This window comes from Staurois parvus, unplaced genomic scaffold (assembly GCF_062004578.1).
Source record: "Staurois parvus isolate SC_StPar_1 unplaced genomic scaffold, SC_StPar_1.0 ptg000564l, whole genome shotgun sequence".
Classification (NCBI taxonomy): Eukaryota; Metazoa; Chordata; class Amphibia; order Anura; family Ranidae; genus Staurois; species Staurois parvus.
Window position 1 is genome coordinate 3,007,403 of NW_028318360.1, and position 27,982 is coordinate 3,035,384.

Sequence of the window (27,982 nt, forward strand, 5' to 3'; positions counted from 1 at the left end):
TCCAGTACTTGCTGGAAAGGGAATATTTTCTGAAAAGAAAAGTCTGATCAAACATCCAAGGACAGAGTCACTTTAACCACATGTCGCCCAGCCACTGTATAAATACGGTGGCAGGGCGGCACGGCTGGGCAAAAGCACGTTTTAAAACATGTGTTTTGTAAACAGGTAGGAGGCGTGCCGCCGCCCTACCTGTCCCGCCGATCACAGCCGCGGATGTCAGTTGCCGGGTCACAGCCAGTCGTTACCGGCTATGTCCCGGCGATCGGCGGCAATCGCTGACAGAGAGCACAGCTGCAGTAGCTGTGCTTTCTGTCAGTTCCCTGACAGCTCCAGGACATGCTGATCGGGACAGAAGAGTTTCTCTCTCCCGATCAGCAGTGTTCCCTGCAGTACACACCCCCGCCCCCTAGTAAAACACTCCCCTCACACAGTTACCCTTTCCCTGAATAATAAACTTAACCCCTTCCGCCCCAGTGCCATTAGTACAGTGTCAGTGTTTTTTTTTTGCACTGATCACTGTATTGGTGTCACTGGGGATGTCAGTGACCCCAAGTCAGTACCCCCCAATGTCAGAATGTCCGCCGGCAGTCCCGCCATAAGTCACCTATCGCCGCCATTATTAGTATAAAAAAACCCTAAAAATCCCAGTATCTTTCCCGCCATTTGTAAACGCTATAACTTTCACGTAAACCAATTAATTTACACGTATTGGGTTTTTTTTTATAGCAAAGACGTCGCAGAATGCATTTTGGCAGAAATTTATGACTAAATTTGATTTTTAATTTTTTTTTACTGGACATGTTTTATAGCAAAAAGTCCAAAATATAGTTTTTTTCCTCAAAATTGTCAGCCTTTTTTTTTTATAGCGCAAAAAATAAAAGCCGCACAGGCGATCAAATACCACCGAACGAAAGCTCATGATTGATGTTCGAGTCAAATGTAAGTCCGAATCAAACAACGGCTATTCGTGTATTTGGTGAACACGTGAATGGGAAGGGTGTTTCGGCGGGCTGTTTGCCCAAGCCCCACAATGCACTGTGCTCTGACAGTGCTTGGTGATTGGCCAAAGCAATGCATTTGACCAGGACCCGACCTGACCCTCCTCCTATCTCTCTGGCAGTTCAGGGAATTCAGGATCAAATATCTCACCAGCAACACCATCATCTATTCCAAGTTGCAGCTATACATCTGCACAGCCTAGGAAAACCTGGCATGATAATATGCTGATTGTAGGAAAATACATGTGAAAAACAGAAACACAAATGTTAGAACATGAAATATATATTTGTAATTGTGATGTATTCCATAAATTGGAAATTTACATTACACTTCCTTTCCAGTAAACAAAGGCTTGACCAAGTCCAAAAGTCAATCATGGCTTCATGTGTCCACATGTAATATTCATTATAGATTTCATATCAAACACGGTTTCCATAAAATGGAAAAAAGATAAAAGCTGTCCTCATAAAAGGACAGGTAGTAGGTAATGTTTTCTGCAGATCCCTCCATGTTATAGGCACAGTAAGTCCATGTTACTTCCCCTTCATCTTTCTTCTTTTCAAGGCTTTCCATTCTCCCTCCTGTGTTGACAGACTGTTGAAGAGTTCCTTTACCTTCCTCTTCCTCTCCGCATCCCTGGCAATTGAAATGTAGATGTTAAGCAATGGTAACAACTAAAAATCAATAAACAGTCAGTTATCCAAGCAGTGATAGAGCAGTGACAGGGTGGTCATAAACAAAACATAAGCAACAACCAAGCAACAGAACAATCAGTAGATCCAGAGACATAGGACCCCCCCCCCCCCCCCTTATAGCCCCTGAGGCTTTTACCTGACCAATATATCCATCTACTGAAGGACCAATACGGTGTGGGAGGGGGGAAGATAGAGCCGGCATCTTTGGATCTTCTGATTGTTTTGATGTGATTTGCACAGAAGGTAGCTTCTGTTTATGTAATTCTTTCATCATATATAATATTCTCATGATTCCTTGCAGCCAGTTGAAGAAAGACTTTGACAATGCATCTAGACCAGTGTTTTTTCTATGGGTCCCAAACAGTGTTGTGGATTTGTCTGAGATGGCTCACCACTTAACTGTGTCTAAGCACAAAATATGTCCCAAAGTGCAATGTGATTTTTGAATGGAGGAAGAGCAGATAAATGACAGGTTCTCACCGTCTATTCACAGAATGTGTTGCATTGTGGGACAATATTAGTAGGAGTTATGTTATTACTGGTGGAGGGAGCAGAAGGGGGAAGGTGGGCAGCACGAGTTTCACACATTCGCAGCCACTGCTGTTAACCCCTGCAGCACAGGAAGACCACTCTGGTCAGTATCTGGTAGCAGGAAGGAAGGATTTTAAATGAAGCAGCAACCTGTGGAACATAGGATACACACCATTACAAGGGTGCTTATCCCCCCAAAATTGCTAAACTTCAGCTTTAAAGCTGAACGTTAATTACAAAAAAAAAAAAAAAATCCCTACAGCTTTAGTCACATCACTTACCTTTATTGAACAATGTCTCAAGTTGTTTGCTGAGCTGAATCCTGGAGAAATCTTCACTGCAGGTATGCCTGTCTTCTTCCTGGCTCTAAATCCCCATCCCCATTCCTCCTCCATTGAGAAAAGTCATTTCATTGATTACACTGCTTGTAGCATGATTTGTAAATGGGGGGTAATTGTAGCCCTATTAGTGCACTTGCAACAAAAACAATTGAATAGGGGCAGTTTGATCAGTCAGGGGATTCTTTTCCCATTCCCAGATTGTGTTAGAAGCAGTGTAGTCAATGAAAGAACTTTTCTAAATGGAGGATAATGGAGAAAAAGGTGTGTTCCCATCGTACCATCTGTACTACCGTTCTGCCTGAAGCCGGAAAGCTGTTGACCAATGCAGCACCAGAAGCTCAGAAAGAGGACGAGGACAGGCATCCCTGCAGTGAAGATCTCTCCAGGGTACAGCTACCTGCACAACATGAGACATCCTTCATTACAGTAAAGTGTTGTGGCTAAAGCTACTTTTTAAAAGTAAACTTCAGATTTAAGAACCCCTGATCTAGACAAGGCTTTATTTTCTTTTCATGTTACTCTGCATAGCATGCATCCCTACAAGCAATGCTTCATGTAGACTGCAGCAGTGGTTAGCTGGGCCATAAGTGTATTTCTGAATAATCTGTATATAAATGGATAATAAAGAAGACATTAGTTTTGGTTCACTCACCTCTCCATGGTCTCTGAAAGCTTTACTCTTGCCAAAAACTGATTGTCCCTTCGGATTTCTCGCACAGCTCCTTTAAGTTCCCGCTTGTGTTTGTGAATAAGTTTCTTTCGTTCTCGTTCCACCTTATTACAGCCCTGCTTTCTGCCAAATTCCAGCCTGACCCAAAGAGAGAAACATGTAAGATGCCAGCACAGAGATTGACTGTCTAGATATGTCACATATGACTTACATACGGTAGTTAGTTTGGCTGAAAAAAGACAAAATTCCATCCAGTTCAACAATTAAAAAAAAAAAATTATAATCCTACACCCACAGTTGATCCAGAGGAAGGCAAAAAAACCCCAGCAAAGCATGATCCAATTTGCTCCTGCAGGGGAAAAAATTCCTTCCTGATCCCCCAAGAGGCAATTGGATATTCCCTGGATCCTATAAATGTTAGTATCCAGTTATATTCTGTGTATCCAATATTTTCACAGCTCTCACTGTGAAGAAACCTTGGAGATTAAATATCCTTTCCTCCAGACGTAAAGAGTGCCCCCTTGTCCTCTGTGATGACCTCAGGGTGAATAACTCTACACCGAGTTCACTATATGAACCACTGATGTATTTATAGTGTTATGGTCTGATGAAACCAAGGTTGAACTTTTTGGCCATAATTCCAAAAGATATGTTTGGCGCAAAAACAACACTGCACATCACCAAAAGAACACCATACCCACAGTGAAGAATGGTGGTGGCAGCATCATGCTTTGGGGCTGTTTCTTCAACTTAGTCAAGGTAGAGGGAATTATGAACAGCTCCAAATACCAATCAATATTGGCACAAAACCTTCTGGCTTCTGCTAGAAAGCTGAACATGAAGAGGACCTTCATCTTTCAGCATGACAACGACCCAAAGCATACATCCAAATCAACAAAGGAATGGCTTCACCAGAAGAAGATGCAAGTTTTGGAATGGCCCAGCCAGAGCCCAGACCAGAATCTGATCGAAAATCTGTGGGGTGATCTGAAGAGGGCTGTGCACAGGAGATGCCCTCACAATCTGACAGATTTGGAGTGTTTTTGCAAGGAAAAGCGGGCAAATATTGCCAAGTCAAGATGTGCCATGCTGATAGACTCATACCCAAAAAGACTGAGTGCTGGAATCAAATCAAAAGGTGCTTCAACAAAATATTAGTTTAAGGGTGTGTACACTTATGCAACCATATTGTTTTAGTTGTACTGTTTATAGGTTACAATAAAGGTGGAAAAAGTACTGAAATGATTTCTTTGTCTCATTTTTTTACATCACAGAAACCTGACATTTTAACATGTAGTAGACGTTTTATATCCACTGTACCTCCTGCGGAGCCAATTATTTTAAAAAGTGGAGTTTCATACCGCTTTAATAGCAGACTTGACCTGCTGCTCTCCCTCTGCACAATCTTTTTGATCAATGTTCATTATCCTCCCCCTCCCCATTTGTGACTTCATTTCTATACTCACACAGGCATAACTTTTGGTGTGAACATTTTCATTGCCACAGGTGCCTGTTTCTCAAACATGAGCTGTTTGTAGGTTTTCTTTCCAAGTCTTTCAATATCATCTAAAATTTTTTGGCACATATCCTGAAAGAACAAAAAAAAAGGTCACTTTATAAAAGTTACAACCACCTTAGCAAGAAATTACAAAACAAGTAATCAATCTTTGTTTGCACAACTGCTGAGCATACCTCTGCTGTGACTGCTATGACCAGATTAGCCTTTCCTTCGGGTGGTGCCCCACTGGGAACCTTGCATTAACCCCTTCAGAGCTGGAGATGTGAATTTAAAGATCTTACGCTGATTTTGGCTAGACTGCCTCTGCTTTGAGGATGCCGATTTTCGAATCAATCTACACAGATACACCTACCAATTCATCATTATACCAGTAATTTTCCCTGAAGAAGGAACTCCGTTCTGAAACATGTTGGGAATTATGGGAAGATTTTATTATCGCTAAGCAAAACATGTATCTATATTGTTGTATTTCTAAATATACTTGGGTATATGCTGGCTTAATGATTTGGTGTATCATATTGTATTTTACCTTTGTCCCATTGGCCATTTTTTTGGAATTAATAATAAAGATTGATTACTGTTTTTTAATATATTTCATGTTTCAGATCTTCTGCCTCTAAAGTCCCCTGGGGAATCCTTTGACCTTTTGGTTGCTTTTCTTAAGCTCTTTATTAGGGGTGTACGATGATTATTTGTGAGCAGATCACTAAACTCTATATGAAATAGTTTGCTACTACCTGTGTGGACAACTGCCTGTATATACAAGGAGAGTCAACAGGAACGCATTAGCTTGAAGCAGGATGATGCAACTCAGAAGCAAGTCAAATACACCATCAATGAACGGCAAATGATCTCAAAAGCACCTCTAAGGGCTCATGTACACTGCAGCTGATAAACTCACATTCAGGAGCTGTTCAGCATTTTTTTCAGCAGCCCCTGAACTCTCCCTAATGTTTTCCTATATGTCCATGTACACATCTTCGTTTACAGGCATCTTCGTTTACAGGCATTTGAGTTTACAGTTGTTTTTTTGAACGCAGAAAACATGCGTTCAGCAGTCGATTTTATCAGCGTTTCAAACGCAAAACACTTGTAAACACGGCTAAACGTGGCAAATCGTGTTTATAAGCATTTGCGTCTCAAATTTATTTTTTAACTCTTCCAGTTCCCGATGGTGTCCAGAGCTTTTTCATCATGAAAAATGCATGCAAAGCGTTTTCAAGGTAATCAGATGGACAAAACACTGAACACAGGATATTCCTACCAAGCTTGTCACATATTGTAATGACCAATTCACACCTCAGACCTCTCGCACCCTTGGAAACAAAATATATGTTAATGCACATTCACACCTCAAATTCCTCATGGAGACCCCCTGCCAGGTGACCTTAATGACTCACTCCACCAGACACCTTTCCCACCCTTGGAAACAAAAGAAATGTTAATGAGCGACTCACACCTAATTATCTAAACACATACTGCTATCTCTGCTTCTACTCTGTAACAGTCTGAAATAGTTAATAATTGACCACTTTTCAGTGCATTCTGGGCATTTGGGAGGTTCTCCTGTGCTTATCTTTAAAAAACGCTTCTAAACGCAAACGCGGCTAAACAGACGTTTTTTAACCTACATTTTCCAGCAGTTTCCATCGTTCAGAAGTGCCCCATGTACATGGGGCCTAACTGATCACAACTGCAAGGTCTCATTGCACCTAAAACCATGCTGCATTTGCCCATTGACATAGCCCCTGACATATATTTCTGGACATCTTACCTGGATCTCCTTTGGATATGTGCTTCGTGGAAGGTGTTCATGGATAAGCAGGAAAATTGGTTTGAAAATCTCACAGAAAGCTGGTAAAGATCCATACATGTTCACACATCTTTTTACCAAGTCTAAGCTCACTGCAACACACGTCAGCCTGTAGGATTGTGATATAGCTGTATTAGCGACAACACTGTATATGAAATACTTTTGTTTCTACAATGCATAAACTGTAAAATTCTTGTATACTGGAGGTCACAACTATCACATTTAAAAGATATAATATTTCAGAACTGCAGTGGGACCTTAAATATCTTAGTGATGACCATGGGAAATGTCTTTTAAATCAGTGACACGCTGTATCTGTAGGGTTTAATCATATTGCTTTGAATTGCTTACAGTAATAAAAGTATTATCATAAAATGATGACACTTTACTTGGTACGTCATCATTTTATAATACTTTTATTACTGTAAGCACTGTGCTCGCAAGCACTGCCATAGGAAAAAGAGGAGATAGTTCATCGTCTCACACAGCATTGGTTCATTCTCCCTCTAAACAACATTCATGAGGCTCTCCTTTTTTATTAGAGGGGTATTGCCTGAGGCTTATCCACATCCCTGTGGCCTCGATGTGATCTCAGCCCCTGAGGTTACTCTTAAAAAAAAGAGGCAAAATCGTGTCATTTTTTATTATGGATTTGAGGAAGTATTACGAAACCATGCTTGCACCACTTGTTAATTCTCCCCACAATTTTTAAAATAATCATGTTGATACAATTATTGGCAACAAGCTAAACAAATTCACTTGGCATATTTAATCCAGGTATTTCCTTTAGCCTCCATGCACACTAGCATTTTTTTAAGCTCATAGAAGCTTTGAGCATTTTTATTTTCTGCTCCTAGAAGCGAACCGTGTTATCCTATTTGTCCATGCACACTATTTCATGCTGGGAGCGTTGTTCAAGCGTGTTTAGGAAAAAAATGGTTTTGTAAAGCTTTTGGGAGTGTTGTCCAGGCAAAAAACCCCCAAAAAACACAGAACGCTCCGAACATCTTTTGTTAAGCTCCTTTTTAATTAATGTACTTTAAAAAACGCTAATAAAATGCTACTACAAGCCAGCACAAAAACGCTATTATCAGTGTTTTTCATCCAGCGTTTTTTTGCGAGCCTTACACTGCAATCTGGTACTGGACACCAGAGTGTCAATATATGACATACTCACCTAAAATGATTGATCTCAGTTTTGTCCTCTGTGTTCAGTCCATTGATTGCTGTCAGCGGCATGTGTGTCTTCTTCCAAGAATTAATGTCATCATCACTATCTGTCAGGAGAAGTCCAGATGACTTTCCGTGGTGTTTAAATGGAGGAACAACGGAGTAACCTGTCATAATACAGCCAAGTGTGAGACAAGACATCAGTATGAGGAAAAACTGCTACCTCCTGCTATGTAATACAAACATTTATTGAAATCAGAATTCCTAAAGGAAAAAAAAGAAAAGAATTAACTCCCAGCATGTTACACTCAGTCTATCTTTTCCAGGACACCCTTGGCATGTGACTGCTTTTCTTCTCTCTCACATTCCTATAATGTGTGCCAGTTGTTTTTCCCTTTTTAAACTTCTCGATTTAAATCCAATAAATCAATTCCAGGTGCACCAAAACAAAAAGGTGTTCAATTTTTTACAATTTGTTTTCTTTCTAAAGCAGTCACAGCCTGAGCAGAAAAACATGTCCTCAGCTAGCAGTTGCAAAATAAGACCCTTGCTTTCTGTATGAAAGCAGTGGTCTTCCTGCAGAGGCCTGATACATCACAACTATAGCTCTGTAAGTTACACCGGCTGCATTTACACCGGGATCGCAAAAGAACGCGTCACACTTTCCTGCGCATTCCCATGTGGTGCAATTTTGCAGTCTATTAATGTGAATGGGCTGAAATTGCACCAGAACGTGGAAAACATAGTGCATGCACTACTTCTAAAAACGAGCCACAACAAATCGTACTGCAGTACCATGCAAACACACTGCTTTGTGGTCTGCATTTGGGGTGCTGTTAACATTATATTGGCACCCGCAGCAGATTGCAAAGGCAATGCGTTTTCAGCGTGGTGCAGGAAACGCTCACTGAACATGCCTCTGCCGTACAGCGTTCTGATGTGAAACAGCCCTTATGGCAAAGTCAACAGGTACAGTTGCAAGAAAAAGTATGTGAACCCCTTGGGATTACGTGGAGTTTTGCATGAATTGGGCATAAAATGTGGTCTGAACGTCATCTAAGTCACAAAAATAGAAGAACACAGTCTGCTGAACATAACACTACACAAACATTAGATATTGCCATGGTTTAATTGCACATAACATGTAAACATTCACAGTGCAGGGAGGAAAAAGTATGTGAGGCCCTAGCTTAATGACTTCTCCCAGAGCTAATTGGAGCCAGGAGTGAGCCAACCTTGACTCCAATCAGTGTGATGATATTGGATGTGTTGCTGACAGCTGTTCTGCCCTTAAAAAACACACACCTGTTTTGGGTTTACTGGTTTCAAGAAGCACTGTCTGATGTGAACTATGCCTCGCAGAAAAGAGCTCTCAGAAGACCTACGATCAAGAATTGTTGACTTGCATGAAGCTGGAAAGGGTTACAAAAGTATCTCCAAAAGCCTTGATGTTCATGTGTCCATGGTAAGACAGACTCTCTACAAATGGAGAAAGTTTAGCACTGTTGCTACTCTCCCTAGGCGTGGTCGTCCTGTAAAAATGACTGCAAGAGCACAGCGCAGAATGCTGCATGAGGTAAAGAAGAATCCCAGAGTGTCAGCTAAAGACCTACAGAAATCTCTGGCACATGCTAACATTTTTGTTGACACATCTACAATAAGGAAAACATTAAACAAGAATGGAGTACATGGGAGGACACCACGGAGGAAGCCATTGCTGTCCAAAAAGAAGATTGCAGCACGTTTGAAGTGTGCAAAAGAGCACCTGGATGTTCCACAGCACTACTGGCAAAATATACTGTGGACAGATGAAACCAAGATTGAGTTGTTTGGGAAAAACACACAACACTATGTGTGGAGAAAAAAAGGCACAGCACACCAACATCAAAACCTCATCCCCACTGTAAAACATGGCGGAGGGAGCATCATGGTTTGGGGCTGCTTTGCTGCCTCAGGGCTTGGACGGATTGTTGTCATTGATGGGAAAATTAATTGCAGAGTTTATCAAGACATTTTGGAGGAAAACGTACGACCATCTGTCTGCCAACTGAAGCTCCGCAGAGGATGGGTGATGCAACAGGACAATGACCCAAAGCATACAAGTAATTCAACAAAACAATGGATGCAACAGCACAGAATATGCCTTCGGGAGTGGCCCAGTCAGAGTCCTGACCTCAATCCGATTGAAATGCTGTGGCATGACCTTAAGAGAGCGATTCACACCAGACATCCCAAGAATATTGCTACACTGAAACAGTTTTGTGAAGAGGAGTGGTCCAAAATTCCTGCAGATCGTTGTGCAGGTCTGATCTGCAACTACAGGAAACGTTTGGTTGAGGTTATTGCTGCCAAAGGAGGGTCAACCAGTTATTAAGTCCAAAGTTTCACATACTTTTTCCTCCCTGAACTGTGAATGTTTACATGTTATGTGCAATTAAACCATGGCAACATCTAATGTTTGTGTAGTATTATGTTCAGCAGACTGTGTTCTTCTATTGTTGTTACTTAGATGACGTTCAGAGCACATTTTATGCCCAATTCATGCAAAACTCCACGTAATCCCAAGGGGTTCACATACTTTTTCTTGCAACTGTATCTTTCTTATGTGCAGAAAATGTCCCTGGACTGAGAAAAGAAAAAAATAATTGCAGCCACCACATCTAAGGACTAGTAAGATCTCGGGTTTAGATATTCCTTCAGATTGACTTTTTTTTTTAGCGAAGTGAAAGTTCAATTTGCTGAGTGAACAGCCTCTATTTATTTAGTATCCTAACCCTGCTCACATGTGTGGCTTGTTCAGATATAGAACCACAGAGCAGTGTTGTGGGCAAGTTGAATACCTGATTTTAGATTGTCCTACAATTAAGATAATAAATTATCAGATGTAAAGTAAATAGAATTACAAATATTTTGCCAGCCAGGAAAGTTTATACATATGAATGTCTACTGTGAATTTAGCTGTTTGCCTACACTTAGAAGAAATCCAGAAAAAAAAAAATGTATTACGTTACATGTCTTTACTAAAAAAAAAAAAAAACCCAATACATGTTAATTAATTGGTTTACGTGAAAGTTATAGAGTCTACAAATGGTGGTGTATATATACTGGAATTTTTTTTCTTTTATGCTAGTAATGGCGGTGATCATCGACTTATTGCGGGACTGCGGCGGGCATTCTGACACTGGGGGAAACTGACTAACTGCCACCGACATCCCCAGTGACACTAAGACAGTGATCAGTGCTAATAAAAAAGCACTGACACTGTACTAATGATACTGAGCAGGAAGGGGTTAACATCTGGAGTGATCAAAGGGTTAACTGTGTGCTGTATTACTGTATGTGCCGTGTGTGTTTTACTAGATACACATGCTGCTGTGTGTGCTGGCAGGAGAGAGACCTGTGTTGTTTACATACAGGTCTCTTCCCTGTCAGTGTTCCTTGGTGATCGCCGGGTGCCAGCGGGGAATCTTCGGCCGGGACCCGGTGATCGACATCTGTAGCCGCCAATGGTGGCGTGGGTAGGGCGACGCGCACACCAACTACCCAGAAATGCTAAATCACAGATATATACACGATTATGTGCAATCCTGTACGAGTACTTCTGCTATAGAGTGGTGGGGAAGCGGTTAATTACTGTGTCACAAGAGTGAGTCTAACAAAAAGACATATACAACCCTCAGCATAAGCAGTTAAAAAAAATCTGATTACATACACCTTTTAGCACAAAAAAACCCTTAACTTCCCTGTACCGGTTTTAATGCTACAGGGCGGCATTGCTGTGCAAAATCACGACTATATACGTGATTTTGCACTTCTGCCACATGGGGGCGCATGCACCGCTAGAGGATCGCTTCTGCTGTGAAATTGTTAAGTCTTTTTTTTTTTTATTGTACCGCAAAAGGAAGGGGGGTAAAGGAAGGAAGGGCGTCAGGAAGAGGGGTAAATCATCCACAAGGCAAGTGGTTAAAGAAGAATGTCATTAAAATAGTCAGGGACTACATAGCAAGTGCTGGGACAATGCACTTTGGTAGGAATATGTAATATTTTATACAGCATAACGAGTGCGAGAGTCAAGAGTATAAGATGTACCGTGAGCGCAATGGTCAAGAGTATGAAATGTAACATGAAAATGAAATGTATATAGTGCATGGGTCAGATGTGTGCAACACACAAGCACAGTGTTCAGGAGGTCATAACGCAGAGGGCAGGGGTATATAATGCACAGGCCAGCGTACACAGAACTAAAAGTTATCCCCTTCTTGCCAGTACAAATGAATTGTGGGGGCATGCTATAGGCCCCCTAACCTCAAGTATGAGGAGGGGATACATCTCCTTTCACAGAAATGACACAGAAGCAGGGCAATAATATTATTATGGGGGATTTCAACTGATATTGACTGGCCAGATAAAACTGCACACTCAACTAGGGCTTGTAATTGCAGGACACTGCCATAGTTCATATGATGGAAGTCTCAAATAGAAATAATACTGCGTTGATGGTGATGAGCTTATCCCTGTGTCACTCTGCGCTCTCCTCTCAGCACTCTTCTTGTCAGCACAGGAGCTAACTGGACCTTGCACTGCTTCTTTTTTCACTCCAGCTCTACTGTTCAGCGACTGCATGAGGCTGATACAAAGTCAAATTCAGGTACTTACATTGTTTGTGTTTAACCATTTCCTGCCCGGCCGCTGTATATAAACGGCCGGATGGTGGCAGTGAAGGGGCGGGTTGCTGTTCATAAATGGCGCCCGCCATTTTGGATTGTGCGTGCTCCCTGGGAGCACGCAGCACCACGATCTGGAACACCGATCGCTGAACGGGACCTCTGTGTCAATACTGTCAAGTTGGTCAATCAGTGATCACATGAATAGGTGTAAGTAAGATGTCACTTGTGACATCATTGCTTACTACATGTGAAATCTGTGAATGATCACAGAGGTCACATGGTACAAGGCTATTCACAACAGCCTTGTACCATATGACAAGCTGTGACCAATCACAGCTCACACAGTATTTCTGAATGGCTGCAAGAATGCAGCCAGAGAGAAGGAGAAATTATTGCTTTTATAGCCGTTATGGGTGTAAAAGCAATCAGTGTAAAAAAAAAAAAATCATCACCCCCTACAAGTAGTACAGTGTCACTATGGTGGCACTGTACTGCTAGGGTGACAGTATGTTAAAAAAAAACAAATAATAATGTCAAAAAATAAAATAAAAATGTAAAAAAAATTTCTTTTGAAAAATTATAATTTTTGGTTATAAACTACTTTGGGTTATTTATTTTTACTAAAAAGATAACTGAATAAAATTTTGGCCAAGATTTATGAAGAAAGATTATTTATTTACAAAATTTTATAAGAAAAACACTTTTCAAAATTTTTGGACTTTTTCATGTATATAGCAAAAAAAAAAAAAAAAAAAATCTCAGTGGTGAATAAATAGCACCAAAATAAAGTTTATCTGTCTCAAAAAATGCTAAAATATTCATATGGGTACAGTGTTGCATGACTGTGCAATTGTCATTCAGCGTGTGACAGCGCTGAAAGCTGAAAATTGGCCTGAACAGGAAGGGGGTAAAAGTGTCCGGACTTGAAGTGGTTAAAATAAAACAAAACAAAAATAAACAACAATCATATATTGATCATTATAGAGCTGCATTAATTTTTCTTTGGCTTTAACGTTAAGGGGTGGGTAGCTAAATACTCAAGAAAGTCAAAGCCCTAAAAACTGCAGTACCTGTTTATAATGACCAACCAGGTATAATATTTTATTCACTGGAAAATTAAACAAAGTTGCTGTGACCAACTGCTCCATTTTCTGTATATTGCCTTGCCCCAGCGTGTTATCAGCAGGCTCTAATGCTGTCTTTGATCAATGTGAGTACATACCAATAGAAGGTCTCCGTGCTGTGGCCAAGTGTAGGACCCCCAGAAGGAAGTTAATGACCTCTGGAACGAACCTCTGTGACAAGGACACGTATTCAAGGAACATACAACAGATGAAGAGACCTGCAGCCACATCTTCCAGTGAAGACACGGGGCACTGAAAGGAAAGTTGCACTTTTTACTAGAGATCTGGTATTTATGGAAAGCATATTGCCCTTCTTGGCATCAATATTTTTTTTTTCCTTTAAATATTCATAAAGCAACACCCAGATAGCCATGATGCAGCCATGTCAGCTGGGACATTTTCACAAGAAATACAGAACAGGAAGTGCGTTCTTACCTTCGTCAAGAGCTGGCTCATCACAGTGACAGCTGGAGTGATGACAGGGTGCCAGAAATCAGAAGTAGGAAATAAAATTGCAATGATCTTGAAGTAAAAAAGCTGAAAAGAGAAAAATAGCTGCAATTACATCTTCCCAGGTACATCTAAGTACAAACACCCTACAGCGATTCTTAGGCCCCTTTCACACTTGCACTTTCGCCATACTTTTTCAGGGCGACAAAAGCGTATGAAAACTATTCCTCATTAAATGCTAAGTAACTCCTCACACTGCAGGTGCGCCGCACTTTGAAAAGTCATGCATGCTGCATCTTTGGTACAGTTTTTCAGAAGTCAATGGAATCACATCAAAAGCACATTAGCGTGAAAATACCCTTAACCTCCTTAGCGGTTTTCCCGGGTGTAGCTCGGGGTAAAATTTCAATACCAAGAGCGGTAACCCAGAGGTACACTCGGGCTTACCATGCGGCGTTGCTCAGGGGGTCCCTGCAGCACTTACCTTGTCCTTCGCTCCCGCGATGTGTCTCCTGCAGCATCCCCGGCCATCTCCTCCGGCCGATGCCGGCTTCCGTGTTCCGGTCCCTGTGACGTCGGGACGTATGGGCGCCGGAACCAGCGGGAAATTTGAAATTTTTTAAAAATGTCATTTTTGCTGTCATTGCTGTTTCAATGCATTTCACATATATTTTGTCCCTACTGCTTTGTCCTGTGCCCTGCCTACATTTTGACTGTTCTTTCTGCCTGGAAACTTAGAAAAGTCCATGACGTCCAAAAAGCAGTTTTAGAACAGCGATAGTAAATCAGAACCACTTGCAGAATTGAGTGATAATGATTCGTGGGGAAATTAGTCATCAGACACTGAAAACGATTTTGTGACTTTGCTCAGCGATGTGCGAATTTGCCTCTGTATTTCAAATTTGTTTTTGGTTTGATTATATTAATTACATTTATTATTATTGTATTATTATTTTTTATGATTATTTATTAAATTATAATTTATGATTTCGTGTTTCAAGTTTTATCATACCCGGGGTGTTTACTAGACTCTTGTTCGGACAGATTTCAGTGAGTTATTCCTAAAAATTACAGCCTACAATAAAAAACTACATATTTCCATGCAAAAAAATGGTACCGCTTTCAGCACACAAAATCGGAAAGAATCATACCGCCGAGGAGGTTAAGCTGCACAAAAGGGCATTGGTGTGAAAGGGCCCTAGTGAACATGTCAGCTATTTTCTCATATTTAGAAAAGTAAAAGACCTGTCTAAGAAGAGACAACAGGAGATGCCTGCTAGTTCTTTTGTTGACCAGAAAAACCATCTCTCTGTGCCTCTTTGAAACTAGTTTCCTTTCCCAAACTTAAATAAGCCCAGCAGACTGCTGCTCCTTTGTCCAATGACAGATTCTTTAGGGCTCAGTCACACAGGCGTTCAGTCCCATGCCATGTGAAGAGCTGTTGGTTTATCTCATGTACTAGAACTTATCTGCGAGCAGGCAGCCCATATATAATGGATTTGGCTGTACAGACTCACCTGCACAGCAGAGCTTGACAGTTATGCAGGAATGGGTCAGCAAACACAAATGCTCCTGCGCTTGGGGATGGACTCGATGCAGGCTACAACCACATTAAGAATGTCCTGGGACATGCACACCTTGCTGCCAATAGACCGGGGGAATCCAAATATACTGAATGAGGAAAGAACAGACAGGGTGCACAGGCCTAGTGCATTACCATAAAAAATGTTTAATAAGAAATAAAGTAGGTGTTGTACTCACAAACAACAATATAGTCAAGGCACATCATAAAGAACAGCTGGGTCAACACCGCACTGAGTAACAGTCCACAATAGGGAGTGTAGACATCCAGTAGGCTGACGCATTCCGAGGGCTTGCCTTTTCCTCAGAGCCAGAGTGGCTTGACTTTATTGTCGTTTGTGAGTACAACACCTACTTTATTTCTTATTAAACATATTTTATGGTAATGCACTAGGCCTGTGCGCCCTGTTTGTTCTTTCCTCACGCAGGAATGGGTGCATGGACCACGATGCAGAGCCTGTGCAGCTCTTCACAATGCAGATAACAGTTCAGGGAAGTCAGTCCCTTACTAATGTGAAACTATTTTACGAGTAATTTTTCTTGGTTAATAAAGACAAAGCACCACTCTTCCCATCTGGGGTGGGTGGGGATGACCCCCTAAATAGCGAGGCAGGCTAGCAATTCATTTCTGGAGGGGGGGTTCTTGGGGAAATTTGGCAACCGTCACCTTAGCATGTGGTAATGACTAAGCGATGTCTTTAGCGTGAAACACGTTTACCTGCTAGTACCCCACTGTATTTCCACTGTCTGTATTGGTTTTATCTTGGTTCAATAAAGTGGACTGTTTGGAGTGCAGCCGATCAGACGTCCTTTGTTCTCGTCACTTGTTCTCGTGTTTTACAGGTTTATTTAGTTCAGTAACTCAGGACAGGATTAGGACACTGGCTACCCAAAACCAGGCACTACTCTAGACTTCGCTTTTAGTAGTGCAGGTATTTGGCCCTTTATTAACAACCAAGCACAACTCAGACTCTACGTGATCAATCACAGGTATTTTCATGGATGAGCAATGAGGACATTTTGCAATGTTCCCTGGAGGCAGCTTATACCCAGCTCTCCAGAACACTCTTCAGCACAGAAGCCTCCATCTAAGTTGTTCCATACAGCTTTTTTTTCTCTGCAACCTCTGGATGTACCCTCCAGTAAAACAACAACAATACTTTAAGCTCCAAGACACAGGCCAACTTTTGCTTCCTTGGGATCAGACTGGAGCCCTTCTCTTTGCCATCCCCTCTCCATGCAGAAGGCCTGGGAGGCAAAGACCCATCTTTTCTGGCATCCACTCTCTACTAGAAGGGTTTTCCTCAATATTTATTTCTGCCTCCAGTCTATAGCACTGGCAATAAACCTCCTAGCGATTGGCCAGAGAGAAACAAAGATTTATAACTCGTAACACAGTTTCTTCTAACTCTTATCTTCTGGAAACATTCTCCGGTAACAGGAAGAAGCCAAGAAAATCCTGAACTTAGGAGAACCCTAACAAACACAGAGGCAATAATAATCAGAGCATAGGCTGACTACAGCCTAGCTGTCCTCTAAATTACACTACGGACACTCCATCTTATGGCAGGGATAAGCTGGAGTATCAATGGTAAATAAAAAAGGTATGTTTGTAGAGAATTTACCTCATCAGTGGCTGCCTAACAAACACAAAGGGAGGACACCATAACCAGAAGATGATAACAGAGAGGTGACAGCAAAGTAGATCTGTCAGCGCTGGAAAACACTGGAGCTCACCCCTCTGCACTTTTGCCTAAAACTGTTCATAGTTTGTAATCTGAAAGTGGCACTAACAATCTGTAACACAAAAGCAGCCAATCAGTGAGATAAACCAACACCCAACCATTCCATTCCCCTAGGTACCCTTGTATAAAAAATAAAGGTTTAAGCACACTGGGCATATGAAGCTACACAGACATTTCTGGTTTCTAATCATCTTATTCTGGCTCATACATGAGGGGATCCTAAAAATAAAAAATAGAGGAAATAAGAGGGAATATATCAAAATTACCAAAGATAAACAAGGAATCAATCTTTAAATCTGATCATAGTGCTATCCTCCCAAGATTCTTTGTTGCGCTTATTTCCATACTATACACAGTGAAATGCAGTACAATTACACCAAAGCCACCGAAAGCAAATACAGCTTTTTTCCAGATCAGACTGATACATGTGGCTATACAGTTTATATGGGGCACAATCACATCCACTACAGTGATGAATCAAAAGAAAGAACTACTGGGACTTAGTCAAGGGATGAATACTACATACTACGTGTAAAGCGGGGAATGTAGCCCGGCCTTTAGATTCTATTGCTTCATCCAAAGTATGAGCGATATCCTGTAGGGCCTCTCTCACACACTCCGCTGCTGTTTCTGGGAACATCTGGCACAAGCTGTACAGGGGCCTGAAATAAAAAAAGAAAACAGAAATGTTCTAAACAATGACGCTCTGGAAAATCATATTCTTCTGGAAGTTTTCAAAGCCACTTTCTTTTTTATTCTAAAACGTATCTGCTGCAATCTTAGAGGTTAAATAGTGGATAACATTATCATTTTTAGGAAAGAGAAACCTGCAGAGAGAAAACAACAGGATGTTTCTCATCTTGTGTCTATTTCTTTTGTCAGTTTCTCACCTTGACTTTAACCGCTTCCCGTCCGCCCTATAGCAGAACTACTGCTACAGGGTGGCAGGGCTGCGCAAAATCACGTATATATGCAAATGATTTAGTATTTCCCAGTAAGGGGCGCACATGCGCCACCCTACATGCGCCGTCATTGGCAGCTACAGGTGTCGATCACCGAGTGCCGGCCGGAGATTCTCTGCCGGCACCTGGTGATCGCCTAGGAACACTGACAGGGGAGAGGTCTGTATGTAAACAATACAGATCTCTCCCGTCAGCTCCAGCATGCTCCTGTGTATCTCTCTGCTATTACAAGGTAAAACACACACAGCACACAGTTAACCCTTTGATCACCCCAGATGTTAACCACTTCCTGCACAGTGCCATTAGTACAGTGTCAGTACTTTTTAATAGCACTGATCACTGTGTTAGTGTCACTGGGGATCTCAGTGGCAGTTAGTATCAGAATGCCCACTGCAGTTCCGCTATAAGTCGCCGATCGCCGCCATTACTAGTATAGAAAAAAAAATTCCAGTATATATATATACCGCCATTTGCAGACATAACTTTCACGTAAACCAATTAATTTCCGTGTATTGGGATTTTTTTTTTTCAGCAAAGACATGTAACAGAATACAATTTGGTCTAAATTTATGAAAAAACTTGATTTTTTAAAAATGTTTTTACTGGAAATGTTTAATAGCAAAAAGTCAAAAATATTGGGCTTTTTACAAAAAATTGTTTGTCTTTTTTGTTTATAGCGCAAAAAAAAACAAAAACACAGAGGCGATCAAATATCACTGAAAGAAAGCTCTATTTGTGGGAAAAAAAAGGACGTAAATTTAATTTGGGTGCAGCACTGCATGACCGCGCAACTGACAGTTAAAGTAATGCAGCACCGTATTGCAAAAAATATCCTGGTAAGGAAGGGGGTAAATTCTCAGGAGGGCAAATGGTTAATGCTCATCCCTACCAGCTTCACAGACCTGAAGAGCTGGCAACTCATGCCTAATAATATTATTATATAACTGTATCAACTACAAGTTTAGGGCTTGAGCAGTTAATAGAGGACTCAACTCTAAGCAAAAAGGTATTTATAGTTTACAATGGCAGAAATGTTTAGCTCTCTAAATTTGAAATATATTTGAAGATTTTTTTTAAAGCGCATATCCAGGAAAAGGAACAAATCTTTCCTTTCAGTGGGGCTTCCGCCACATTGCAAGGGTTAAATGCTTGATTATGTCTAGAGGTCCACAAAAAGCAGTTTTACTGTCCTAATCCTCAGGCTTACTAGGCAGCTCTTCCTCTCCCGTCCAGCTATGGATTATCCACCGGTGTCCTCGTGTCCATTGCAGGGCACTGCAGTGGACCTGATGATATCAGAGGACATTAGACTGTTGGTAGCACAGGGGATCGGTCTTAATCAGCCAATACGTTGGTCAGTTTTTTTGTTCAACTGTAGGGTTGAGCGAAAAAAAATAACTGACCCGAATCTCTTATCCACACATTTGAGGTGGATGGGGAAATCCCCCCCCTCTGTGCTATTGTATTCTAACAACAGGAAGATATCCCCACCGTCAGAAATCATTGATCAGCGCTGCAAGCTACAGCCTGCGGCACTGATAAAGTGGGGAAAATCCAACAGGGTGGTTGTACAGAAGTCAATCGGCAGATTGACTTCTCTAAAACCACAGTGCTCATACATGGATCGAAATTTGGCCAGCTTTACAGCCTGAAAGAACCTGCAAGAGCAAAGGATCACGTAAGTCAAAATGCTTTTTGCAGTTCCCTGGACATAAATGGGCAATTAATCAAGCCATGTTGTGTGTGTCTATGGGCGCACACAGCCAAGCTCAGCGGAGCACCTGCATGGGTGCCTCCTCAGCATACAGCTTGCTGAGGGGGCACTCAGAAGAAGGAGAGGACAATGCTGTCTGGAGACTGCAGAAGAAGAGGTAAGAGACCGTTCTGTGCAAAGAGCAGGTAAGTAAAACATGTTTTTATTTTAATAAATAAAAACAGCATTTAATATCTCTTTAAATGTTATTCTTTAGTACATCATGGCATATTGTAGTTCTCTGCCTACAGCTGCTAATTACAACATGCCATAGATCAGTTAACATAGTTATCCTTATAAATCCCTGCAAGTTTTCCTATCAGAGGCAAGCGCATTGTTTTGTATTTTGCCCAGATTTTAAACCACACACACACTATAAACATTAACAGTTATCTCCTATAGTCGCTGCCTATGCTGGCCCCGGATCCGTGATCCCTCTAGTTTCCCTTCTTTCATGTTTTCTTTCTGATTCCCTTTTTGATATTATGTTGGATTACTGCTGCTATTTGGCTCGGCTTTTGCCATCCCTTCTTGAGGTCATTGGACATTTCGTTATTTGACTAATACAAGTCAGCAGGATGTCTCGGTTTATATGTTATCGTTCTGCTCTGTCCCTGTGAGGGTGTATTTTGAGCTTGTTATAGTCTTAAAAACAAAACTTTCTTAATAAAAATATTGAAACAGAAAAATTAAGTTATTTATTACATGATAAAGGATTCCAAAAACAATACGGGTTAAACCAAAAAGACAACACAGGAAAAGTAAGGCTGATCATACATTATACAATTTTCTTGAGAATTTTGCTTTAAATTCACCAAAAACCATATAGTATGAGGTCAAACCTTAACAACACTTTCAACTGTATCCAATTATTCAGGTCCTTGTACTACATAGTTGAAGGTAAATCTAAAGGAAATTGGGCAGAAAACGGTAAGAAAATTGTATAGTGTATGGCCAGCCTAACTCCCATTCAAACTCAAGTGCTTTTATTGAAACATCAGTCTCAGCTGTGTGATTACAGATGAGTAATAGAAAGAAGTGGTGTGAGTGTGGTCAGTGCATGCAAGGATAGTAACGTAAAACCACCCTAAAACAGAATGTTACCTTTTTAATGGCCTGTGTGTTAAAACGCTGCCACACTGCAGATCTTCAGCTGCCTCTGTTATTCGCCACTTTTGGATGTGTCGAATACCTTCTCCCCTGCCATGTGTTGTGGTTCTTCTCACCAGCCCCCAAGTCTTGTACCCACATCAGAGCTGGAATGAAAAACCACAACGCAATCTGCCTTCCGCACCTACACCTCCTCCCTCCACGCAGCCAAACAAGCCTACTTCCTGACCCTCATCAAGGCCCTCTCCTCCAATCCTCGCCGACTCTTCTCCACCTTCAACTCTCTACTCTCTCCACCCCCACCTCCACCCAGCACCTCACTCACCGCCCTTGAGATTGCCAATCACTTCAAAAACAAGATTGACACAATTCGCAAGGACATTGCCGCAACTCACACGCCCTCTCAACCCGTCCCCTCTCACACAGCTACCCCATCATCCCCCCTCCCCCTCGACATTACCCGCAGGGACTTCGTCGCTGCTCAAACTCCCTCCAACCCCCTTCCCCCTCACTTAGCTACCCCCTCTTCACCCCTCTCCCACGGCCTCACCACTGCTCTGACCTCCTCTCCCACCCCACCCTACATTCCTCATACTGAAGCTCCCCCAACACTCCGCACCTTTGACCTTACTACCATCGAGGAAGTCTCCAAGATCCTCTCTGATGCCCGCCTCACCACCTGCCCCCTCGACCCTATCCCCTCACAATTCCTACGACCTCCCTCCCCCTCCATCCTACGCTCCCTCACCCACATCTTTAATCTCTCCCTCTCCTCCGGCACTTTCCCCTCCCCACTGAAGCATGCACACATCACCCCCATACTTAAAAAGCCCTCCCTGGACCCCAATGACCCGAACAACCTCAGACCCATCTCCCTGCTCCCACTTACATCTAAACTCCTCGAGCGCCTCGTCTACACCCGCCTATGCTCTCACCTCAACGACAACAACCTCCTCGATCCCCTACAGTCTGGCTTCCGCCCCCTACACTCCACCGAAACCGCCTTACTCAAACTCTCCAACGACCTTCTAACCGCCAAAGCTAATGGCCACTATTCAGTGCTCCTACTCCTTGACCTCTCTGCGGCCTTCGACACAGTTGACCACCCCCTCCTCCTCAATATACTACACTCCCTCGGCCTCAGAGATTCTGCTCTCTCCTGGCTCTCATCCTACCTGTCACAACGCTCTTTCAGCGTTACCTATAATGCTACCACCTCCCCCTCACTCCCCCTCTCTGTTGGGGTCCCTCAAGGCTCTGTCCTTGGGCCCCTTCTCTTCTCCATCTACACCTCCTCCCTTGGCCAACTCATACACTCTCACGGCTTCAACTACCACCTCTATGCCGACGACACACAAATCTATCTCTCAACCCCCCACCTCACCCCCTCGGTCTCTGCCCAAATCACACACCTACTGAGCGACATATCAGAATGGATGTCGCTCCACTTCCTTAAACTGAATCTCTCCAAAACCGAGCTCCTTGTCTTCCCCCCAGCCCGAACCCCACCCCCCAATGACTTCTACATCACATCCAACAACGCCAATATCAAACCCGCTCTGCAGGCCAGAGTATTTGGTGTCATTCTGGACTCCAACCTATCCTTCCAGCCCCAAGTCCAATCTTTAACAAACTCGTGCAGACTCCACCTCCGCAACATCGCCAAAATCCGCACGTTCCTAACCCCAGAAACCACTAAACAGCTCATCCACTCCCTCATCATATCACGACTCGACTACTGCAACTCCCTCCTCACTGGCCTGCCTCGCCGCTGGCTATCCCCGCTTCAGTCGATCCTGAATACGGCTGCCAGACTCATTCACCTTTCCAAACGCTCCGTTTCCGCCACCCCCCCCTGCCAATCCCTCCACTGGCTTCCGATTGCGCAACGGATCAAATTTAAAATCCTAACACTGACGTACAAAGCTGTCCACCATACTGCCCCGAACTACATCACTGACCTAATATCCAAGTACCACCCAGCACGCACACTCCGCTCCTCACAAGACCTCCTTCTCTCTAGCTCCCTGGTCTCCTCCTCCCATGCCCGCCTCCAGGACTTCTCCAGGGTGTCACCCATCCTCTGGAACTCCCTGCCCCAACCCATCAGATTATCACCTACTCTCCTCTCCTTTAGGCGCACCCTGAAAACCCATCTCTTCAGGGAAGCCTACCTCACCCCCTGCTAACTTGCTGACCTCCTCCACTCTTCCTACCACTCCATCCCCCACAGCTATCTCCTCCTGTACCACTATCCCATCCCTTCTAGATTGTAAGCTCGAAAGAGCAGGGCCCTCGATCCCCTCATGTTTTGCATTGTATTGGTATTGTTCTGTCCCCCTTTGTAATGTACAGCGCTGAGTGAACTATTGGCGCTTTATAAATACTGTATAATAATAATAATAATAATAACGCACAGCAAGGTTGCAGGTATTCCACACACTGAGTGTCTACTACCTGCAGCAGCCAGAGATAATCAATACTGCACAGATTTAAAGTGCAGGCCATTGGATAGGTAAATTACACACCTTTTGATGAATGAAAGGGTTGCTTAAAATTTCAAACTGCATAATTCTTGCCTGAAATCAAGAGGCAGATTTCTACTAAACGTGGTAATGAGAAACACAAGAGAGCGAGAGCGCCTCCTGCTGTTTGGATAACATACTGCATATCCAATTTCTCATAATTAGTTTGTCCCCTACACACAAACTTTCAAAGATACAAAATGTGTTTGTATGTCCAATCGTATCAGTTAGTTTGTATTTCTAACATTCATTCTTATGCAAGCATCCTCTTCGAGTGGTTGTATTATTTGTGTGAATTTGTTATAAAACTATTACAGTCATTTATTGGGCCGATTGGGTTTGTTGGGTACTTTGTTGGATTTATGAACAGGTTCTCGGAATGGAACTCATTCGTATATAGAGGACTTACTGTACCTGACAGATATCTTTTTTCCTGACTGTAATAAAGAAAGCCAATATGTACAAAGTTACTACACATCCCCCATGAAATGAATCACTTACAGAATTAATTTGTCAACAGTTTTCAGATCTGGCGTTTCCTGCTCAGCCAAGTCAATAATATAATCCAAGAGGAAACCAAACAATTTCTGTAAAATAATGACAAAGAAAACTTCACACACAAAAAAAAAATAAAAAACTTTATACAGATCAGTAATCAGTCCAGCAATACAGAGCAAAAGTTGGGGAAAGGCAACACTAGACTGTCTACAAACTTCCACACTAGTTAAATGATGTGGTGGCCCTTTAAGGGGAACAGTAATCCTTTTACATATATACATACATATAAAGTAGATGAAGTGTAAATATCCTATTTTATCAGTTTTTAGATTAGTTATGTATAGAGTGGGAAAACAGTTAGATCATCGGTCAGGTTTTTATTTTTTGTCTGTGTGCCTCAGGGGGGGATTCACTCTAATTTTCATGGTGACCGAGAAGATCACAATTTTGAATTGTGGAAATCTTCCAATGTAATCCTTGTTTCAATGACAACTGTCTAAAAGGGGATTGAGCTTGCTTTGGTGATTACTAGCTGTGTCTACAGAACAGGAAGTGAAGGGAAACACCTAAAATCTGGCACAAATGGCAAAAACATAAAAAATAAAACCTACCAAAGTTTAACACATTCTCTAATCAACTAACCATGCTTGAAAGGATTAACCCCCCGAAACTGTGTGAAAATGAACTAATATTTCCATGTGATGGTCACCTAAAATTAAAGTGTCTGATTCTCCCTCCACTCCAGAAATTGTTCAGTGAAGGGTCGCTCTCTCATTTCTATGGTCTCCTTTACGCTTCTTAATATTGGATGCTATGGTGCCAACAATACCCACATACAGAAGGGTCTTAGAGGATTCTTACTGAAAGATCTAAAACGGGCCAACAGTTCTCATCTCACCTCTAGCTTGGCCTTATTCCCATCAGCAAGGCTCGGGTGGTTACACTTCTGAATCCTCTCCAGTATGACCAGCTGCTGTTCTGTAGTCTTCTCTCTCAGCAGAGACTGGAAACTCTCCTGTGATTCGGGAACTGATAATGCCATAAATACAAAGAGATGAACCAATAACTAGGACACCAAATTTCAGAGCTTTTACCAAGATATTATCCCCTACAACTTACATCATACAACTAAGAACCAAAGGTCTCACCAAAATGTCAAAAAAAAAAAAAAATGTTAGGCCCAAAAGCAACCAATCTGGACAAACCATGGACAATGACAGCTTGAGACCAGCTTGAGCTCCATTCAGGAGGATGTAGACAATTCATACTGTATATTAAATAAGAATTCCTGACATAAAATGGAATGGGAATTCTCATACAGAGTGACCTCAGAATTGGGAATGTTTATTAAAGCAATAGCAATGCACTCTGACTGCTTCAAACAGATGAAAAGATTCAATCTGACTGGGTTAGTGGATTTTGATACAGTAAAAGATTCAGTTTACATAAAGCAATGTCAGTCCATATATCTATACTACAATGCAGATTTACTTATTATTATTATTATACAGTATTTATAAAGCGCCAATAGTTCACTCAGCGCTGTACATTACAAAGGGGGACAGAACATGTGACAGAACAATACCAATACAATGCAAAACATGAGGAGATTGAGGGCCCTGCTCTTTCGAGCTTACAATCTAGGAGGGAGGGGATGGTGGCACAGGAGGAGATAGCTGTGGGGGATGGAGTGGTAGGAAGAGTGGAGGAGGTCGGCAAGTTAGCAGGGGGTGGGGTAGGCTTCCCTGAAGAGATGGGTTTTCAGTGTGCGCCTAAAGGAGAGGAGAGTAGGTGATAATCTGATGGGTTGGGGCAGGGAGTTCCAGAGGATGGGTGACACCCTGGAGAAGTCCTGGAGGCGGGCATGGGAGGAGGAGACCAGGGAACTAGAGAGAAGGAGGTCTTGTGAGGAGCGGAGTGTGCGTGCTGGGCGGTACTTGGATATTAGGTCAGTGATGTACTTCGGGGCAGTATGGTGGACAGCTTTGTACATCAGTGTTAGGATTTTGAATTTGATCCGTTGCGCAATCGGAAGCCAGTGGAGGGATTGGCAGAGGGGGGTGGCGGAAACGGAGCGGTTGGTAAGGTGAATGAGTCTGGCAGCCGTATTCAGGATCGACTGAAGCGGGGATAGCCAGCGGCGAGGCAGGCCAGTGAGGAGGGAGTTGCAGTAGTCGAGTCGTGATATGATGAGGGAGTGGATGAGCTGTTTAGTGGTTTCTGGGGTTAGGAACGTGCGGATTTTGGCGATGTTGCAGAGGTGGAGTCTGCATGAGTTTGTTAAAGATTGGACTTGGGGCTGGAAGGATAGGTTGGAGTCCAGAATGACACCAAGTACTCTGGCCTGCGGGGCGGGCCTGATAGTGGCATTGTTGGATGTGATGGAGAAGTCAATGGGGGGTGGTGTCCGGGCTGGGGGGAAGACAAGAAACTCGGTTTTGGAGAGGTTCAGTTTAAGGAAGTGGAGCGACATCCAGTCTGATATGTCGCTCAGTAGGTGTGTGATTCGGGCGGAGACCGAGGGGGTGAGGTGGGGGGTTGAGAGATAGATTTGTATATAAAAGTCTTTAAGCAACACATGGGACAACTTATTTATTTTTGGGTTTCAATTTCCATAGCGCTTTTCTTTAACACTTTTATGAGGTGGGGCTAGCTAAATAATTGGCTAATTACCAATCATATGGTAATATACACTGGATATCAAGAAACGAGAATGGTCTAAGATTTTCTGGCCATACACAGATGTTTGACTCAACGATTGTGTCGAGTATTCAGATTTGATAGTGTACAAATGGCTTTCAAAAGGAATGGAAAGCTGACTCGGCAAAGCATTTGATTGACAGCCATTGGCTCCCACTGCTATCAATCTGCCCAGGGAGGAGGGAGACAGTGGAGAGAGCTGCTGCTCTGATACACATCACTGGATCGAATCAGGCTCAGGTAAGTATATTGGGGGGCTGGGGGGGGCATCCTGCAGCACAGAAGGTATTTCTTCCCAATACATAGAATGCATTAAGGTGAAAAACCTTAAGGCTTTAGAACCACTTTAAGTGTAAGATACTGTAAATATAAGTTAATTATGCAAAAAAAAAAAAAAAAAACACATCTTCATTTCCTGAGTTATCTTCTACTCTCAAGAAATTCAGCAAAATTTTAACTTCCTGTGACAGCAAAGAGCTAATATAACTATGTACAGTTTATGGCCACAGAAAAGGAAGACACATAGTAAAAGATATTAAACATACATAACTAGGGCTCGGTCTCATCTCCTAGACAAGGCTCTAAAATGAAAGACTATGGAGAAAGGTTATAGAAAATGTTGTGCCCTGCCTCCTAGGCGAGAGGTTTAGTCCCCTCTATGTTCCCACCAGGGGTGTGGAAATTTTTTTAAAAACTACTTGTCCAAGGGACTAAATCGGGGTCCCAATCTACTTGTCCCTCAGGACAATCCACTTATCCTAATAAACAAAAATAATAATTTTAACACCTCCCTGCTTGAATCCAGCCCCTCACCCGTGGACTAGAAGAGAGGAGGGAGACCTTGAAGGGCGATTGTCAGGAAAGGGGAACGTCGGGCTCTTTTAACGTTCAGCAGAAGTGCTTCTACTGAGCAAGTAAAAGATGTACCGGCTCCAGTGAGAGAAAAAAAAACTTTATTCTGTCAGGTAGTACAAGTGTATGCTGAGCAGCCAAATCAAGCTCCGATGTATCATCAAGATTTGTATCCTTTGAAGACTATATCCCCTGCTGCAACTGTGCATGTGCCAGAATCAGGGAAAACAAGCCAAGCGCTGAGCTAAAGCCGGAGAGGTACCTAAAGTCACTTAGC

General features: G+C 42.4%; 1 protein-coding gene across 1 annotated transcript in view; it reads right to left on the minus strand.

Annotated features, from left to right (window-relative positions):
- Positions 1-1,265: 1,265 nt before the first annotated feature.
- Positions 1,266-27,982, minus strand: part of NOP14 (NOP14 nucleolar protein) — a 44,986-nt gene continuing 18,269 nt past the window's right edge. The window contains exons 9-18 of the mRNA XM_089691555.1: positions 25,052-25,182; positions 24,157-24,242; positions 17,832-17,967; positions 13,965-14,066; positions 13,628-13,781; positions 7,746-7,905; positions 6,530-6,677; positions 4,703-4,824; positions 3,219-3,374; positions 1,266-1,635 (exon numbers count right to left, since the gene is read on the minus strand). Coding sequence (XP_089547681.1) covers positions 1,533-1,635; positions 3,219-3,374; positions 4,703-4,824; positions 6,530-6,677; positions 7,746-7,905; positions 13,628-13,781; positions 13,965-14,066; positions 17,832-17,967; positions 24,157-24,242; positions 25,052-25,182 — 1,298 coding nt within the window. The 3' untranslated portion in view covers positions 1,266-1,532. The remainder of the gene's footprint in view (positions 1,636-3,218; positions 3,375-4,702; positions 4,825-6,529; positions 6,678-7,745; positions 7,906-13,627; positions 13,782-13,964; positions 14,067-17,831; positions 17,968-24,156; positions 24,243-25,051; positions 25,183-27,982) is intronic.